A 17,578-nucleotide genomic window follows, 5' to 3' on the forward strand; every position below is an offset into this window, starting at 1 on the left:
GGCCCTTTGAGACTTTGATTGACAGCAGTAATGCTGTTAAAGGTGAGTGTCGTGCTTCTGCATATCGCTATATGACTGATGTCTGCTGTTATCGCTTCCTCACATTCGGCCTAGTGAACCTGCGTTGCGTAAGACTGGAGTGTTTTATCTCAAAAGCTCGGTGACTTTTCTCCCAATGGTGACCGGTGGTCATCTGACTCCGCAGTGAGCTTCGTCTGCCGACGTCAGTATCATCTGTTAAATCACAATTTCAATCCTTTTACACTTGTTTTTCAGTGACCATGAAAACACATGATCCTGTATGTCAGACTCCAATGCCACAGTTTGGTAACAACTACCCTAAAACAGAGTTTTACTGTTGATTTTCCCACAGCTACTCAGAAAAACACTAAGTGATACTCTATTTTATGTATATATCTGGCCTCAAGGGGCTCTGTTGTGTGTGCAAGATATCAAACCCATTGTACTTAACCTTTGCTGCTGATAACAACTCCCACAGATTAAATGCTGAGTCATCACGAATAAAGTCGTGTTAAACTGATCATTTATCCAAGTCTCATAGATTGCGTAGCGTTGCATGATAAGACCTTTTTCCTCTGCGTGGAGTGAGACACTTGAAGGACACCCCGTGAGCGCACGGAGGACAAAAAACTAGAGACCGGCAAAGGATCCTCAGTGCGAATGTGAATCGTATCCGTGAACTGGTTAAGCGGCTTCACAAAGTATTATCTCTCATGTGATGTATTTCTCCAGAGATGGCACTGAAAACCAAGTAGAAATTACATTACATGTAACTTAGCTGACGCTTTTATCCAAAGCGACTTACAATAAGTGCATCCAACCATAGGGATACAGAATGCATGTGATCAGAAATATTGATCACATGCAGAATTTTTTTACCAGTTTATGGTATTTGAAAGAAATTCTCAGTTTATGTTATTCGCTAGACATAAGTACGATAGTTTCGATATAACCAAAAGCATTTGTCACTTATGTCGACTCAACATCTGACATTTTCCATGTTTAAAGGATCTTATTTTTCATCTAATCTTTTCCCCAAATTTAAAAGGTTGCCTATTTGGATCATTAACCAAACGCTTTAATAATACGTGTTTTGATTTTCAGAACAGTTTGATACAAACACATATATTCCAGTCCTGTTTATAAAAGAACACGCTTGCCGGTCATGTGTTTTTATTCAGGTCAGTTTCCAAACTTCTTACAAACTACAAGATTAAAAACGTGTAGCAGTAAACTTTAACGTGTATTGACAGTTACTGAAATGAAGAAGACAGTTGAACGTTGAGAGAGGTCTCTCTGCGGGGACGTCCTAGTTGGACTCCTGAGGTGATTTAACGTGTCGTCACCTTTAGTTTGATTGGATTTAGGGGTCCAACAAGGCCTCCAGGATCCATCGTCAAGGGGATCTACGGAATGGGCAAATTCTCAAAATTAAAACTTGTGATATCCCTCATTACCAACACATTTAGGCTGGTGTGTTGTGTAAAATCAGTCGAGGATGTATTTAAATACAATCACCTCTGTCTCTCCGCAGACCGAGAAGCTGTAGTTCTGCAGAACTTCCACCAAGGCGAGTTTAACCAACACCAGAGCGAATCGCATCCCCAAACAGTTCCTTGGGCCCGTGCCGAACGGCAAGTAAGTGTACGGGTTGATGCTCCGCTTGTTCTGCTTACTGAACCTGAGAAACCACACACATGGGTACGATGAACAAAACGAGCAAGTGTTACGACTAAAGTATTACAGCACACGTATGCGCGGTGGCGGTGACCTGTCCGGTTTGAACTCCTCCGGCTCCGGCCAAAGGTCGGGGTCGCGGTGAAGAGCGTAGACCGGAATCATTACAATCATGTCCTTTGGGATTGTGATTCCACGGATCTCCACCGTTTTTTTGGCAACTCTGTCCAGACGTCCAGCTGGAGGGTAGAGCCTATTAACAAGACAATTTAAAATATTGTATGTATTTATCATAGTAAATACTCGATACCTAAACTTACACGGAATTGTGTATTCTTGAAACACTGTTTTCCTTTTTCTAGAATTTGTGAATGTTGCTGCAGCTAAAAAAGATTTTCTTTTCTCTTTTTTAATGTTTGCAAGTCAAAGTGACATGATTCCAGGGATAACAATATTCTAATCCTGAATAAAATACCTTTTAAAACAATGCATGGATTGTAATGGAATTTGGTGAAGACATGTCATAACTTTCACTATCATCAGGACTCATTTTCTGATTTGTTCAATACTTTAACAGCTGCTAAACACGCCACATTCCCATCAACCGAAGCTATTCTTTACATCTTATCACTGTAGAATTATTTTCATTGTTAGCACTGACCAGCCCAAGGAAATGCTCATTACCTCATGCTCTCATTCACAACACTGTCTAGGTACTCCATCTGCAGCAGCTCTTCATATCGGACTGCTCCCTGCGGCGTTACAATTCACGCTTTGATCAAGTTCATATTTGAAATACTGTGGTTTCCTCAATGAAATGAAACACAGAAAACAGCTTTTTACCTTATTAGGGAAAGTGGAGTCTATCTCTTCTTGCAGGCGTTTCATTACTTCGGGATTTCTTGCCAAATTATAGGCTAAGAAGGCGAGAGTGGTGGCACTCGTCTCGTAACCAGCGACCATGAACATTGTGGCTTGGGTTAAGATCTCGTGGTCAGTAAGACCTGCAGGTCAATCCAGATGTGTGAACGGGGGGGAAAGGAAAAGAGGCGTCAAGACCTTTGGTGTGAACACATTTGTGAGTACTACCCTTATTCTTCTCGCCTTTGCTGGGGTCATTAGCCGTCCGAGAGTTGATCATGCTTTGAAGAAAATCTCCCGAATTCTGAAAAGGGGTCAGACGATTACCAGGCATGTTGTCATCGCGTGTGTCTCTGAGTAGGTTGTGCAACATGATGATTTCTGTGTTTATTTCCCTGGAATAGTAAACAGAAATCATGCCGATCTTGTTATTCTAGCAATAAATGGTAAGGTATGTCCCACAAGGTTGATTGTGTGCCTAAGCTTCTATAAAAACCAGGAACCAGACCAGAAAACTGAATCTGTGGTCAGATGAGTGAAGCATGAGTTCAGGGTGAGTGCTTTGCGTTGATAGGGGTCAATGTCAATAGCGTGTCAATAAGGGCTGGGTGGTTATCCGCCATGTTGGCTTAAAAGCTCTGTTTCAAAGTATGTGATCCTCTTTTGTGTGTTTCCAGGAAAACTGGGCGGATGAAGATTGCCTCTTTAAAACCTTGACAATTGTTGTGGGACCGTTTGATCATCTGTTACTGAACATCTGGAAAACATTCTGTGATACACAGTATACATCTATCGTGACATAAGATACAAGATTTGATGCATTTCTCCCAATTTTAGTCACCTAGGTTTGTTGTACAGACCTTGTGGGTGCTCCCTTCGCGTTCGGCTTTGATCTTCGCCAGAATCGTTTTGAAGAAAGCGGTAGAGGTCGAGGAGAAAAACGAGATACCCAGCAGCTCAAAGAGCGGAATAAGTACAGGAAAAATCCCTGAGAAGGAAAAGGACGTTAACAATTGTGATTTTGGTCACTAAACACAGCTGTTTTAATCAATAAAAAGAAAAGCGCTGTGTACCTTGGAGAATTAAAACAAATTGGGGGAATTTGAAAAACCTCGAGGCGTGGAAGATGATGGGACTTGAGTGGTTGTTGATTGAGTCCATATCCACACTGAATCCACAGCTCGCCATCACATCCACACTGTAAGCTCCGAAGTAGCTGCAATACACATGTTACACAAACCCTAAATCAGTTTTAAACCAAATGTTATCATGTTTCCTCGAAAAGGGAACACGCTGTGCTCTGTCCACTGGTTCAAATGGTGTTGTTTATACCATATCGAAAAAGTAGGATTAAGACCACATTTGCCTTTATGGTGGTAACCAGATGATTAGGATCTGTCTTCAATGTTTTTATTCTGTAACAGTATTTTTGCACGTTTCATACAATAGGGTAATGAAGGTTTTTCACTCATCGTATTTAGTCTTCCACACTAAAATTGTAGTAGTCTAAACCACACACTGCAATTTACAAAAATTTATTGAAAGGCATTAAAATAACGGGCCTCTTGTCTTTTCAACTCTAATGTAACTTTGATTTGGACAGGGTTGTTTTTAAAATGTTAGAAAAACATTTCTTGTCTCGACTGAAAGTTTTCCAAAATGTTTTTCAAAGATTTTTCAACCTCTTTTCAATGATTTTTTATGCCGTATATATCTGGACTCTTTTTCAAAACATTTTTGACCTAATATTTTTTTTTTACTTTTTTCCCCTAATGTTATTTCAACCTAACATATTTAGATTTGATTTACCAAACATTTCTAACAATTTTACCCATGCCATTTGTAACTTTATTTTTTCGACCAAATCTTTTTTGACCTTTTTTTATGACATTTTTCGACAGTTTTTTTCAAATATTTTTCCACTCTCCTTTTTTCAATGATATTTTTATACCACATATATATGGACTTTTTTCTAAACATCTTTCGACCTAATCGTTTTTTAAAACTTTTTTTGCCCATGACATTTTATGACTTATGACTCTTTCTATGCAGTTTTTGGACCAAACATATTTGGACTATTTTTTCAAATTATTTTTGATCTTTAAATAGTTATTTTTTTCAACTTAATAATTTATGACTTTATTTTTGCATTTCATTTTTATGAGGTTGCAGAAATGGTTATTAACCATTCTGATGACATTACTCACTCTTTTATAGTAACAACTTCATTATTTTGCGCCTTGGACTGCAGGCTGGCTGTGAGTTTGCTGGAAAGATGTTTCATGATCTTGAACATCTTCAGACAAAGGAAATATTAAATTACACAGGTGTACAAAGGTGAGTTGGAGGTGTTAAGAAATGTTTCAACCTTTACCTCCTTTATATGGCCAGAGGTGAAGGAGGGTGTGAGGACGTTACGAATCCGTCTCCAGTGATCATCCTCAACAGTAGACACTGAGTCATACAGATCTCCATTCAGACGTATATTCTAGAGGGGCAAAGTGGTCCACAGTACAAAGCTTTTTGTGTGTTCACTATTGTACACATTTGTGGAAAAGCACTTGACAAAATTCAGTTTTGTCTGTGGAGAAAGCCTAATATATTGTTGAAGTTTCTAGGCTCTAGTGGGACACTGATGTCCCAAAAAATGTGCAAATAAGCAGTGTTACTATAATTTTTAAAGTTAATTATTCCCAGCATCACCGCCAGTTTATTATTTTTTTATTTTTTAATGGGCGGGGGGGAGGTGACATTCATTATTTATTGCCAGTCTCCATTTCCTAATCAAGGACCTGCGAGTACTTGACTTCCCATTTTGAAAAACACATTGTCACAACTTCAATCCAGTGAGTTCTTCTCACCCTCCGGTTGGTAAAGTAAGTGAAGCACTGCTTCACCAGGATGGTTTTCAGCATATCAGGGTCCATCACAGCCAGCATGGGACTCCTGAACTCATACATTCTGGATATATACGCAAACAGACGTTTACATTTTGGGAATTGAGTGCAAAATTCTCGTCATTGGCGCATCAGAAAATATAAGCTGTTATTAATTACAGTGCTTATGCAACCACACGAGAGGTTCCACGGTCAAAGAAACATGATAATTGTCAGCTCACGGCTTAGTTTTTATATCAAACCTGTGAAAAGATTTATAGACTCACCCCCATACTTTCCCATACTTCTCAGCACATTGTTGGTCATCCTTGTAGTAGACCTTGTAATATAGATATATTTATAATAATTATACATATTCCTTGTCGCTAATCATTCACCCATTTAACTGTTATAAAAATGATTTCAAAATATGTACATACTTTGTTGTGCCTGCCAATTGTGCCCCAGTAGGTGTACGGCTTGGGACCGGGGATCCCCAAATTCTCAAATATTCCATGAGTCCAGTTTCCATATCTGTGCAGAACAGCAAAGCATTAAACAGTTCGGACCTCTACTCTACATTACATTTAGGAAATGCAAAACTTTCGGGACTTAGTTGCAACAGTGTCACCTGAAGGACAAATAATCTACTTTTGATAAAAAGAAAATCAACTTTACATGACAAAAATGCAGATAAATGTGATCAGTAGAATCCATGTTTCTACTGAGAAGAAAGGAAGGCAGCCCATTGCAGCTCTCTTGCTCGGCCAAGTTGGAGCAACCTCTGTTCTGCAGAGAGCTCTGACCTGAGGAGGTGTGGCTTCCTTTCGGCTGCACAGAACTTTAACCTCTTTCACTCTTGTACAGCAACATCAGCACATGGTGCTCAAGTTTCTAACCTCTACACACACTTACCTGGGCGGGCCTAGACATGTCTTTGTTTTGGCACAGATTGTGAAAAAATACGTTTAAATAAAGTATATCACTATACAGATTATAATGACTTGTAAATGCGACTCTCGTTTTCCTGAGTAGGAGATAATTATATAATCATAATTAAAATAATTCCAGAATAATATCTAGATGTAAATCAATAATATACTACATATTTCTTTAGGCTGTTGTATCATAAAGTTACATAATAATGAATGCTGTTTGGTCTCAATGTTTCACACGACACCGCCTACCTGCCGTTGGTTAAACTCTCACACACTTCCCGGGGTCACGCAGAAGGGAAGTGCTGCAGATAAAAGCTGTTGCTCTGTGATCTGCGGTGTTACTGGAGCTTGAGCCCCCGTTGAAAGAAGACAGAGAAGCTGCAGAGATGGGCTTCTCCCTCTTTCTCTCCGCTGAGACATGGACCCTTCTGGTGGCTCTCGTCACGCTGCTCTTCATGTAAATGTTGAACAATATCCGTCTCAGGGATCTCCTCTGTGTTTATCTGTGTTTGTCTGTGTGATTCATATCGGTTCTCTTCTTTCTGTGTGTTGGTGTTTTACAGGTATGTCTGCTGGAATTTTGGAATATTTAAGAAATTGGGCATCCCTGGTCCCCAACCAATCCCTTTCTTTGGCACAATGCTGGCATATAGAAAGGTTGGTAGGCACATTTTCAAGAAGGAATAGCGAGAAACAAATTAAATTATATATTATTCATATAATTAGAGACTGTTCAAGCTACAAACAGTTCATAATCTGTATTATTATTCTTGTACACAGGGCATCACCACCTTTGACGAAGATTGCTCAAAGAAATATGGGAAAGTATGGGGGTAAGTCAGCATGTTGCAATGTGTGTTTCTCTGTGTATGTAAAGTGTCTCTGTTTTACAAGTTCCATAAGACATTTCTGCATGAAAAGCTCACCTGGCGTTTCATTATTGTTCGTTCTATTCTACTCTTTTTTAGCATTTTTGATGGCCGTCAGCCGGTGCTTTGTATCACTGATCCTGCCATGATCAAAACTATTCTGATAAAGGAGTGTTACTCTCTCTTCACCAATCGCAGAGTAAGTAAACTAACAAACACGTCCAGTCACTTGTTTCTTGGACTCTCCTCATCATCTGTACGTGTTCCTCTGTACCAGAACTTCCGTCTGAACGGGCAACTGTACGACGCCGTGTCCATCGCTGAGGATGACCAGTGGAGGAGGATCCGCAGTGTCCTCTCGCCCTCCTTCACCTCAGGAAGACTGAAAGAGGTTCAGCGTCCTCCTGCACTGCACCTCCTCTGCTCTTTAGTGAATGATGAACTGTACAATCAAAGGCAACACTTGTATTTAAATTTGACCACAATAACAAAAAGTACACTTATGGTACACGAGTAATTTTTGTTTTTCACGTACAGAACAAAACTCTGTAGAATGGTTCAACCACACTGAGGACGGAAGCGGGCAGAAGGCTAATGAAATCTCTCTGAGCAACAGATGTTGAAGAATACAAAAAATCATCAGTCAAATACATTGACAGCTTGGGATCCAAATGTTTGCAGATATAAATAAGAAAAGTTTCCTGTTTCAGTGTCCCTCGCGCAATAATGCTGCCTACAACATTACCAGGCTTTTTGCTGAAGCAAAGCCATTCTTAAAACGTGAACAATAGAAATCAGAAGTTAGTGGAGGGTTAGTAGAGTTTGAATTTGTTTAGAGAATATCAGCTGGACACGCTGTATATAGACTGATGAACCAGTTTAAACCTCCCGATTCTAACCAAGAGTAGACTGCAGAAGGCGGCTTGCAAGCTTATTTAGAACTATTTATATATATATTTTTTTAATTCTGATGTTTCTAAGATGTTTGACATCATGAAGCACCACTCCGCTAACCTGACCAGCAGCATGAAAAAAAAGGCAGACAAGGACGAGCCCTTAGAGCTTAAAGAGTGAGAGCACATTACACCACTAATTTAAAGTTATTCTAGAGAATGCATAAAGCTAACCATCGTAACTGTTTGCCCTTCAGGTTCTTTGGCCCCTACAGCATGGATGTAGTAACCAGCACAGCCTTCAGTGTCGACATTGACTCGCTCAACAACCCCTCAGACCCATTTGTCGCTAACATCAAGAAGATGCTCAAGTTTGACATTTTAAGCCCTCTGTTTCTCATCGTTGGTAAAGATTTCCTTTCATAAAATACAGCTATTTATTTCATTTCTCTGGATGGTAGAAATATCAGTGTTAGCAGTCGCTGTCTGCCCTGCTTCCATAATATATGTGTTGCTTTCTGCTTAATTCCAGCTTTCTTCCCCTTTTTGGGTCCAATTATGGAGAAGATGGAGTTTTCCTTTTTCCCTAAATCTGTCACAGACTTCTTTTACGCCGCACTGCAGAAGATCAAGTCCAACCGTGTGCACAGCGAGCAAAAGGTGAGACTGCCCGTGCGTGTGCATCCACATCTCTTTGCATCAGCACATTGACAGAAGTACAATCAGTCCTCCTCATATATGTCCACTCTTAGAGTCGAGTGGACTTCCTCCAGTTGATGATTGACTCCCAGAAAAACATTGACCTCAGTAAAGAGGAATCAAATAAAGGTAAGAAACGCACACAGCCATGTACACACACATACAGAAAGACTAAAAGCTATTCTAAATCTATCTCCTTGCTACCTCCACAGGTTTAAGTGATCACGAGATCCTTTCTCAGGCAATGATTTTCCTCTTTGCTGGCTACGAAACAAGCAGCAGCACTCTTTCTTTCTTGGCTTACAATCTGGCCACAAACCCTCACATCATGAAACGGCTGCAAGAGGAGGTCGACTCCACGTTCCCGAACAAGGTGCGTTTGGCGTGGGAAGAGAACAAAGTTAGAGTTTGGGAATGACATGCAGCAAACGATCCAGCCAGGCGGAAATTGACCCAGGAGTATAAAGCTCTGGGAGTCTGCGCCTTTATGATGATGCACCGTGATCACGCTGCTATCAGGGCGCCTGGATAAGCGTGAATAAATAAATTGTGTGTCTTTTTTAATGACCTGGTCTGAGTAGCTGTTCCCCACGTTCATGGCCAGGGCGGGGGCGGTATGAAGGTCTTGGAGTTTGCGCCTTTATGATTATGCAGCGTAATCACTCTTGCTATTAGGGCGCCTGGATAAGCGTATTGCAAGAAATTGTGGGTCTTTTATGACCAGTAGCTGTTCCCCATGTTCATGGCCGGGGCTGGGTGGTACGGCCAAAAATTCATATCACGGTATTTTGTAAGACTGTGACGGTATCCCGGTATATCAAGGTTTTTTTTTTTTTGAGTAAACACATTCATTTATTGACCTCGAAAAGGAACGCCGGCCACCTGAACAGCTCACACCGCTCTGCGCTTGGAACTGCTCGACAAGTTAGCGCCTTAGCTTGTTAGCGTGTTAGCTGTTGTGGCTGCTATTCTTGCCACCAGAGCCAAAACCAGTGCCTCGACCAACTTTGCAATTAATCGTTTCCTGATCTAACGTTAACTTAAGTGGGATTCCTCAAAACCAAAAATCCTCCAAACCGCACACAGCTCATCTCTTGGTCACAAATTGTGTTGGTGCATCTCTAGTCTCTCGTTGGTCTTCTGGCATCGCTCTTTTCCCTGTTTTCATGTAACAAGTAACGGAGTTGCTTACTGTTGTGATGAGCGGTCTCAATACACGTAAGACAAACATCTCCGACCGCTGCGTATCCAAAGATGCCCAGTGACCAGTATGCTAAGCGTTAAGCTAACTCTTTGTTGACTCTAACCTGTGTCAGTCTTGTCAGTAGACTTCAGTAACTCAATCAACTGTTTTCCCTCCTGGATTCTTGTAGCTCCTAACCTGGCCCAACATAACAGAGTGACGTCCTGTCCTGTCTCTGTGTCTTGAGTAGGGTCCTGTTGAGTACCAGGCTCTGATGCAGATGGAGTATCTGGACAGCGTCATCAACGAGTCTCTCCGGTTGTACCCCATTATCTTACGTCTGGAGCGTGTGGCCAAGGCAACTGTGGAGATAAATGGCATTGTGATTCCAAAAGACATGGTCGTTGCGGTTCCCACGTGGCCGCTGCACCGGGATCCGAGTCTGTGGCCCGAGCCCGAGGCGTTTAAACCTGAGAGGTATAGAAGGGATTTATACGTTTATTCAGAAAAGCCCTGAACTCTGCAGTTGCGTCATTTAAACCTTGTTGTGTGTGTATCTTCAGGTTTAGCAAGGAAAACAAGGAGTCTATTGACCCCTACACGTACATGCCTTTCGGGGCAGGACCGAGGAACTGCATTGGGATGCGATTTGCTCTGGTGATGATGAAACTAGCAATGGTGGAGAACCTGCAGAGGTTCAGCTTCTCTGTGTGTAAGGAGACTGAGGTGAGACCACACTGATTATCATCCTATTTGTTTTATGGTGAATGAATAATCATCTTTTATGGTGTTTGTGTATTGCTGTCAAACAATTCATCATTTGCTAGATTAATTGGGATAATGAGGGTTATAAAGACAACAAGCCAATCTTGTTTGCTGCAAAGATCCGTGTGCTCAAAGATCAGAAGCTTTTTTTGATTCTTTATGAGACCGCAAGCTGTTGTATCTTTCATCCATTGTTGACTCTGTTCACAATTATTTCTCTTCACGTGTAATTTCCCACCAGATCCCTTTGGAGATGGACGTCCAGGATCTTCTGATGCCAAAGCGACCAATCAAACTTAAACTGGTGTCACGTTGAATCCTAAAACTAAACAAAAAGAACGAGATACATGTTTTCAACATTTCCATTTGTATCACTACATGTACAGCTGCATGTAAATCTTCATCAGTTAGTCGTCTTTTGTTCCCATTAAAGCTTTTACCAATGTGCAACTAAGTGGAAAATGGATAATTTCTTAAGTTTATAGTTTGGGTTTTTCTCATGAGCATTGTCATTCTCATATGTGATTTGATCACTGGAACAGCAACATGCACCTAACCAGGGCCACAAATGATCATAATGTGGTTGTGCAACAGAAGCTTGACAGACATTTTGTTTTAAAAAAAGTACAATGTTTAAAAATACAAGGGAAAATGAATTCATATTCAGTCATATTTTGTCACTCACACTATAGAATGTAGTCACTATATAAATACATTTTATATACATACATATTTGCATGAATCTGTGATATTAAATCAGACCTGTCAATTAAGTAAACTATTTTTAACAATCTTGGTCAGGCACCCAAGCTGTAGGATAATAATAATATTAATAATAATACATTTATCCGTACAGTGCTCTTCACGGTAATCAGACACTTTACATTATAATCAACAAATATAAAGAAATAAACTGTACACCACAAGCATAAAACACAACACAATTTTAGTCACACATTAAAAGCAGTGAATATATAATAACAACATAAACAACTGTAATCCTGTATGGTGTGTTTTCTCTGTCTTTTTATAGCTTGTGAGACTTACTAATTTTGTTTTTTATATACCATTGTGTTAGTCACGGAACTATTCGCACCGATTTAGATTTTCTCAGATCTTTCAACCAGAAAACACACAAAGGTAGAAGAGTGGGTTGTTTTAGGGATAACAATGTTCTAGACCTGGATAAAATACCTTTTAAAACATTGGATGGATTGTAATGTAATATGGTGAAGAAATGTGTGTCCCTGAGAGAGTTCTGACCTGAGGAGGTGTGGCACAGAACTTTAGCCTCTCTCATTCTTGTGCAGCAACAACACATAATGCTCGAGTTTCTAACCTTTACACACACCTACACACACCTTACCTGAGCATGCCCGGACACGTCTTTGTGTTAGCAGAGATTGTGACTAAATATGTTTGAATAAAGTATATCAATATATAGATGTTGTGTATTATTGTGTAATCATATACCGCATGTTTATTTAAGCCGTTTTATTGTAAAGTTACATAATCAGAAATGCTGTTTGGTCTCTTTAAATCAATGTTTCACACGACACCGCCTACCTGCCATTGGTTAAACTCTCACACACTTCCCGGGGTCACGCAGAAGGGAAGTGCTGCAGATAAAAGCTGTTGCTCTGTGATCTGCGGTGTTACTGGAGCTTGAGCCCCCGTTGAAAGAAGACAGAGAAGCTGCAGAGATGGGCTTCTCCCTCTTTCTCTCCGCTGAGACATGGACCCTTCTGGTGGCTCTCGTCACGCTGCTCTTCGTGTAAGTGTTGAACAATATTCACCCCAGGGATCTCCTCTGTGTTTATCTGTGTGATTCATATCGGTTCTCTTCTTTCTGTGTGTTGGTGTTTTACAGGTATGTCTGCTGGAATTTTGGAATATTTAAGAAATTGGGCGTCCCTGGTCCCCAACCAATCCCTTTCTTTGGCACAATGCTGGCATATAGAAAGGTTGGTAGACACATTTTCAAGAAGGAACAGCAAAGAACAAAGTGGATTAAATCATACTTCAGTATTTCAGGTTTACAGCGTTCTTCAATAGTCGAGTTAAAAGGCTCATTTATTTTGCCCCGTTTACTAATAATATACTAACCTCGCTCTAACAAGAAAACATTACAAAAGATATTATAGAATATCTTATTTCCCAGGTTAAAAATCTCTCGGTGAACTATTGTAATAGCCTGTAATAGAGTATCAATTTTGTTCCTACATTTGGACAACAACCATTGCGATTTTCCGCTTTCTGTTCCTGTGATGCGTCTGTGTTTAAAAATATTTCATTGTTATTTAAGGCTAACAGCTATGAAGAATTAAAATTTTTAATGTGCACTATAGCGGTTCTCGTTCTATAGATCTACATATTTAGTTAGACACTCTATTAGCTACAAACAGTTCATAATCTGTATTATTATTCTTGTACACAGGGATTTACCACCTTTGACGAAGATTGCTCAAAGAAATATGGGAACGTATGGGGGTAAGTCAGCATGTTGCAATGTGTGTTTCTCTGTGTATGTAAAGTGTCTCTGTTTTACAAGTTCCATAAGATATTTCTGCATGAAAAGCTCACCTGGCGTTTCATTATTGTTCTTTCTATTCTACTCTTTTTTAGCATTTTTGATGGCCGTCAGCCGGTGCTTTGTATCACTGATCCTGCCATGATCAAAACTATTCTGATAAAGGAGTGTTACTCTCTCTTCACCAATCGCAGAGTAAGTAAACTAACTAACACTTCCAGTCACTTGTTTCTTGGACTCTCCTCATCATCTGTACGTGTTCCTTTGTACCAGAACTTCCGTCTGAACGGGCAACTGTACGACGCCGTGTCCATCGCTGAGGATGACCAGTGGAGGAGGATCCGCAGTGTCCTCTCGCCCTCCTTCACCTCAGGAAGACTGAAAGAGGTTCAGCGTCCTCCTGCACTGCACCTCCTCTGCTCTTTAGTGAATGTTGAACTGTACAATCAAAGGCACAACTTGTTTTTAAATTTGACCACAATAACAAAAAATATACTTATAGTAAGAGTCATTTTTGTTTTTCACGTACAGAACAAAACTCTGTAGAACGGTTCAACCACACTGAGAACTGAAAGGGGGCAGAAAACTAATGAAATCTCTCTGAGCAACAGATGTTAAGAATTAGGGCTGTCAATAGATTTTAAAAAATGTACTAATTAATCGCACATTTGGAAATTTATTAATCTTGATTAATAGCGATTAATGAATGTTGTTGTTGTTACAATGTTGTTTTTAAAGAATGTTTGTTTTTCTTCTAAAGATCTTACAAGTGATAAGTAATCACTTTAAAAAGTGTGTATTTTAGACACTGTTGTTTAATTGTTATTGTTATTTTAAACACAAAACTACACATATTTGATCATCTTAGAGGCAAAATTCCACCGGGTGGAACTAGCAACTCTTACAGCTAGCTTAGCCTAGCGGTCCTTTAAATGGTGGTTTAAAGAAAGCTAATGAGATCTCTCTGAGTAACAGAGAATATCAGCTGGACACGCTGTATTTAGACTGATGAACCAGTTTAAACCTCCTGATTCTAACCAAGAGTAGACTGCAGAAGGCGGCTTGCAAGCTTATTTAGAACTATTTATATTTAAATAAATATGTTTTTTCTGATGTTTCTAAGATGTTTGACATCATGAAGCACCACTCCGCTAACCTGACCAGCAGCATGAAAAAAAAGGCAGACAAGGACGAGCCCTTAGAGCTTAAAGAGTGAGGACACATTACACCACTAATTTAAAGTTATTCTAGAGAATGCATGAAGCTAACCATCGTAACTGTTTGCCCTTCAGGTTCTTTGGCCCCTACAGCATGGATGTAGTAACCAGCACAGCCTTCAGTGTCGACATTGACTCGCTCAACAACCCCTCAGACCCATTTGTCGCTAACATCAAGAAGATGCTCAAGTTTGACTTTTTTAGTCCAGTCTTCCTCATTGTTGGTAAAGATTTCCTTTCATAAAATACAGCTATTTATTTCATTTCTCTGGATTGTAGAATATCAGTGTTGTGAATATTAGCAGTCGCTGTCTGCCCTGCTTCCATAATATATGTGTTGCTTTCTGCTTAATTCCAGCTTTCTTCCCCTTTATGGCTCCAATTATGGAGAAGATGGAGTTTTCCTTTTTCCCTAAATCTGTCACAGACTTCTTTTACGCCGCACTGCAGAAGATCAAGTCCAACCGTGTGCACAGCGAGCAAAAGGTGAGACTGCCCGTGCGTGTGCATCCACATCTCTTTGCATCAGCACATTCAGAAGTACAATCAGTCCTCCTCATATGTGTCCACTCTTAGAGTCGAGTGGACTTCCTCCAGTTAATGATTGACTCCCAGAAAAACATTGACCTCAGTAAAGAGGAATCAAATAAAGGTGAGAAACGCACACAGCCATGTACACACACATACAGAAAGACTAAAAGCTATTCTAAATCTATCTCCTTGCTACCTCCACAGGTTTAAGTGATCACGAGATCCTTTCTCAGGCAATGATTTTCCTCTTTGCTGGCTACGAAACAAGCAGCAGCTCTCTTTCTTTCTTGGCTTACAATCTGGCCACAAACCCTCACATCATGAAACGGCTGCAAGAGGAGGTCGACTCCACGTTCCCGAACAAGGTGCGTTTGGCGTGGGAAGAGGACAACGTTAGAGTTTGGGAATGACATGCAGCAAACGATCCAGCCAGGCGGAAGTTGACCCAGGAGTATAAAGCTCTGGGAGTCTGCGCCTTTATGATGATGCACCGTGATCACGCTGCTATCAGGGCGTCTTTTATGACCTGGTCTTAGTAGCTGTTCCCCACAGTAAACACATCCATTCATGCATGTGACTTCGTCAAACTGAACTGCAGTTCACCGCCGTTTTCCGTTGTTAGCTGCTTGCTAGCAACTGGCCAGCTAGCGGTTACAAACGAGTCGTGAACCGCTGTCTTTTAAAGTAAACACATTCATTCATTGGCCTGGAAACGAACTGCTGGCCACCTGAGCAGCTGTTCACCGCTTGGCACTTGCACCTGCCCGGCTCGTTAGCGGGTTAGCTCATTAGCATGTTAGCATGTTCGCTGATTTTGCTGCTAGTCTTGCCACCAGAGGCAACACCAGTGCCTCGACCAACTTTGCAATTAATCGTTTTCTGATCAAACGTTAATTTAAGTGAGCTTTTTAAAAACCAAAAACCCTCCAGAACACACACGGCTCATCTTTTGGGCACAAGTTGTGTTGGTTCATCTCTGATTTTGCCTGTAACAAGTGATAGCGGTCTAGATGTACCCAGCATGCAGTTTAGCGGGGTAATTTTAGAAATGCACAAATATTACTGTTAGAAATTGTTTATGTTTCACAAGCTGTTGTGTAGTGGTGTTTTACGATGTTAAAGAGCGTCTGTTGTGGATTATTCATTGTTGTTATAAAGTTATAACCATGACTCAATCTCAATACACGCATTGTTAAGTAGCTCCGACCGAAACTGATTTAGTTACTTGGGGTAAAAATAAAACTTGCTGCTTGTGGCTTGACACTGGTATAATAATACGAGTACCATAAGGGGATCTTGTACCGGTATACCGTTAGAGACTCTTTACCGGCCAGTAAACTGAGCTAACTCTTCGCTGACTCTCAGTATGTTAAGCTAACTTTTTGTTGACTCTAACCTGTGTTAGTCTTGTCAGTAGACTTTAAACTTCAGTAACTCAATCAACTGTTTTCCCTCCTAGATTCTTGTAGCTCCTAACCTGGCCCAACATAACAGAGTGACGTCCTGTCCTGTCTCTGTGTCTTGAGTAGGGTCCTGTTGAGTACCAGGCTCTGATGCAGATGGAGTATCTGGACAGCGTCATCAACGAGTCTCTCCGGTTGTACCCCATTGCCCCACGTCTGGAGCGTGTGGCCAAGGCAACTGTGGAGATAAATGGCATTGTGATTCCAAAAGACATGGTTGTCATGGTTCCCACGTGGCCGCTGCACCGGGATCCGAGTCTGTGGCCCGAGCCCGAGGCGTTTAAACCTGAGAGGTATAGAAGGGATTTGTACGTTTATTCACAAAGGCCCTGAGCTCTGCAGACAGTTGCCACATTTCTGTCATGTAAACCTTGTTGTGTGTGTATCTTCAGGTTTAGCAAGGAAAACAAGGACTCTATTGACCCCTACACGTACATGCCTTTCGGGGCAGGACCGAGGAACTGCATTGGAATGCGATTTGCTCTGGTGATGATGAAACTAGCAATGGTTGAGATCCTGCAGAGGTTCAGCTTCTCTGTGTGTAAGGAGACTGAGGTGAGACCACACTGATTGTATTTATATTACTTTTAGAGTGAATGAATAATCATCTTTTATGGTGCTTTTGCTAGATTGATTGGGATAATGAGGGTTATATAATACCAAAGATAGACAATCGTGAGTGCTGCAAAGGTCTGTCTGTTCAAAGATCAGAAGCCTTTTTTGATTCTGTACGAGACTGCCAGCTGTTTGTATCTTTCATCCATTGTTGACTCTGTTCACATTTATTTCTCTTCACATGTACTTTCCTACCAGATCCCCTTGGAGATGGACGTCCAGGGCCTTCTGATGCCAAAACGACCAATAAAACTTAAACTGGTGCCACGTTGAATCCTAAAACTAAACAAAAAGAAACACATACGTGATTTTAAACATCTCCATCTGTATCACCACGTGTACAGCTGTATGTAAATCTGTATCAGTTCGTCGTCTTTGGTTCATTAAAGCTTTTCCTAACGTGCAACAATGGGATATTTTTCTCAAGCCCGTGTTTGGGG

At 40.8% G+C, this 17,578-nt stretch overlaps 3 protein-coding genes across 6 annotated transcripts; 2 read left to right on the forward strand and 1 right to left on the reverse strand.

Annotated features, from left to right (window-relative positions):
* Positions 1-1,177: 1,177 nt before the first annotated feature.
* On the reverse strand, positions 1,178-6,268 carry LOC120825839 (cytochrome P450 3A27). Of its 2 annotated transcripts, none has more exons than XM_040187684.2 (14): positions 6,114-6,268; positions 5,876-5,969; positions 5,723-5,775; positions 5,421-5,520; positions 4,934-5,047; positions 4,767-4,855; positions 3,633-3,775; positions 3,420-3,547; positions 2,788-2,863; positions 2,542-2,702; positions 2,383-2,450; positions 1,793-1,951; positions 1,540-1,702; positions 1,178-1,427 (listed from the first exon to the last, which is right to left on the reverse strand). In XM_040187684.2, exons 1-14 carry the CDS (start codon positions 6,182-6,184, stop codon positions 1,353-1,355), a joined length of 1,494 nt encoding a protein of 497 aa, XP_040043618.2. In that variant the 5' UTR covers positions 6,185-6,268; the 3' UTR covers positions 1,178-1,352. The 2 variants fall into 2 exon arrangements, with proteins under 2 accessions (XP_040043618.2, XP_040043619.2); XM_040187685.2 differs by having other exon boundaries at positions 2,803-2,863; positions 6,114-6,267.
* Positions 6,269-6,645: 377 nt separating this feature from the next.
* On the forward strand, positions 6,646-11,232 carry LOC144382974 (cytochrome P450 3A40-like). 2 transcript variants are annotated; one of them, XM_078109330.1, is made up of 13 exons: positions 6,648-6,830; positions 6,937-7,030; positions 7,154-7,206; positions 7,342-7,441; positions 7,520-7,633; positions 8,224-8,312; positions 8,393-8,541; positions 8,668-8,795; positions 8,888-8,963; positions 9,047-9,207; positions 10,268-10,494; positions 10,581-10,743; positions 11,024-11,232. In XM_078109330.1, exons 1-13 carry the CDS (start codon positions 6,760-6,762, stop codon positions 11,096-11,098), a joined length of 1,500 nt encoding a protein of 499 aa, XP_077965456.1. In that variant the 5' UTR covers positions 6,648-6,759; the 3' UTR covers positions 11,099-11,232. The 2 variants fall into 2 exon arrangements, with proteins under 2 accessions (XP_077965455.1, XP_077965456.1); XM_078109329.1 differs by having other exon boundaries at positions 6,646-6,830; positions 7,342-7,633.
* Positions 11,233-12,375: 1,143 nt separating this feature from the next.
* On the forward strand, positions 12,376-17,544 carry LOC120825021 (cytochrome P450 3A40). 2 transcript variants are annotated; one of them, XM_040186300.2, is made up of 13 exons: positions 12,376-12,556; positions 12,653-12,746; positions 13,220-13,272; positions 13,408-13,507; positions 13,586-13,699; positions 14,436-14,524; positions 14,605-14,753; positions 14,888-15,015; positions 15,106-15,181; positions 15,265-15,425; positions 16,590-16,816; positions 16,916-17,078; positions 17,337-17,544. In XM_040186300.2, exons 1-13 carry the CDS (start codon positions 12,486-12,488, stop codon positions 17,409-17,411), a joined length of 1,500 nt encoding a protein of 499 aa, XP_040042234.2. In that variant the 5' UTR covers positions 12,376-12,485; the 3' UTR covers positions 17,412-17,544. The 2 variants fall into 2 exon arrangements, with proteins under 2 accessions (XP_040042234.2, XP_040042231.2); XM_040186297.2 differs by having other exon boundaries at positions 13,408-13,699.
* The last annotated feature ends 34 nt before the right edge of the window (positions 17,545-17,578 follow it).

The sequence above is a fragment of the Gasterosteus aculeatus genome, chromosome 9 (assembly GCF_964276395.1).
Source record: "Gasterosteus aculeatus chromosome 9, fGasAcu3.hap1.1, whole genome shotgun sequence".
NCBI classification, from domain to species: domain Eukaryota; kingdom Metazoa; phylum Chordata; class Actinopteri; order Perciformes; family Gasterosteidae; genus Gasterosteus; species Gasterosteus aculeatus.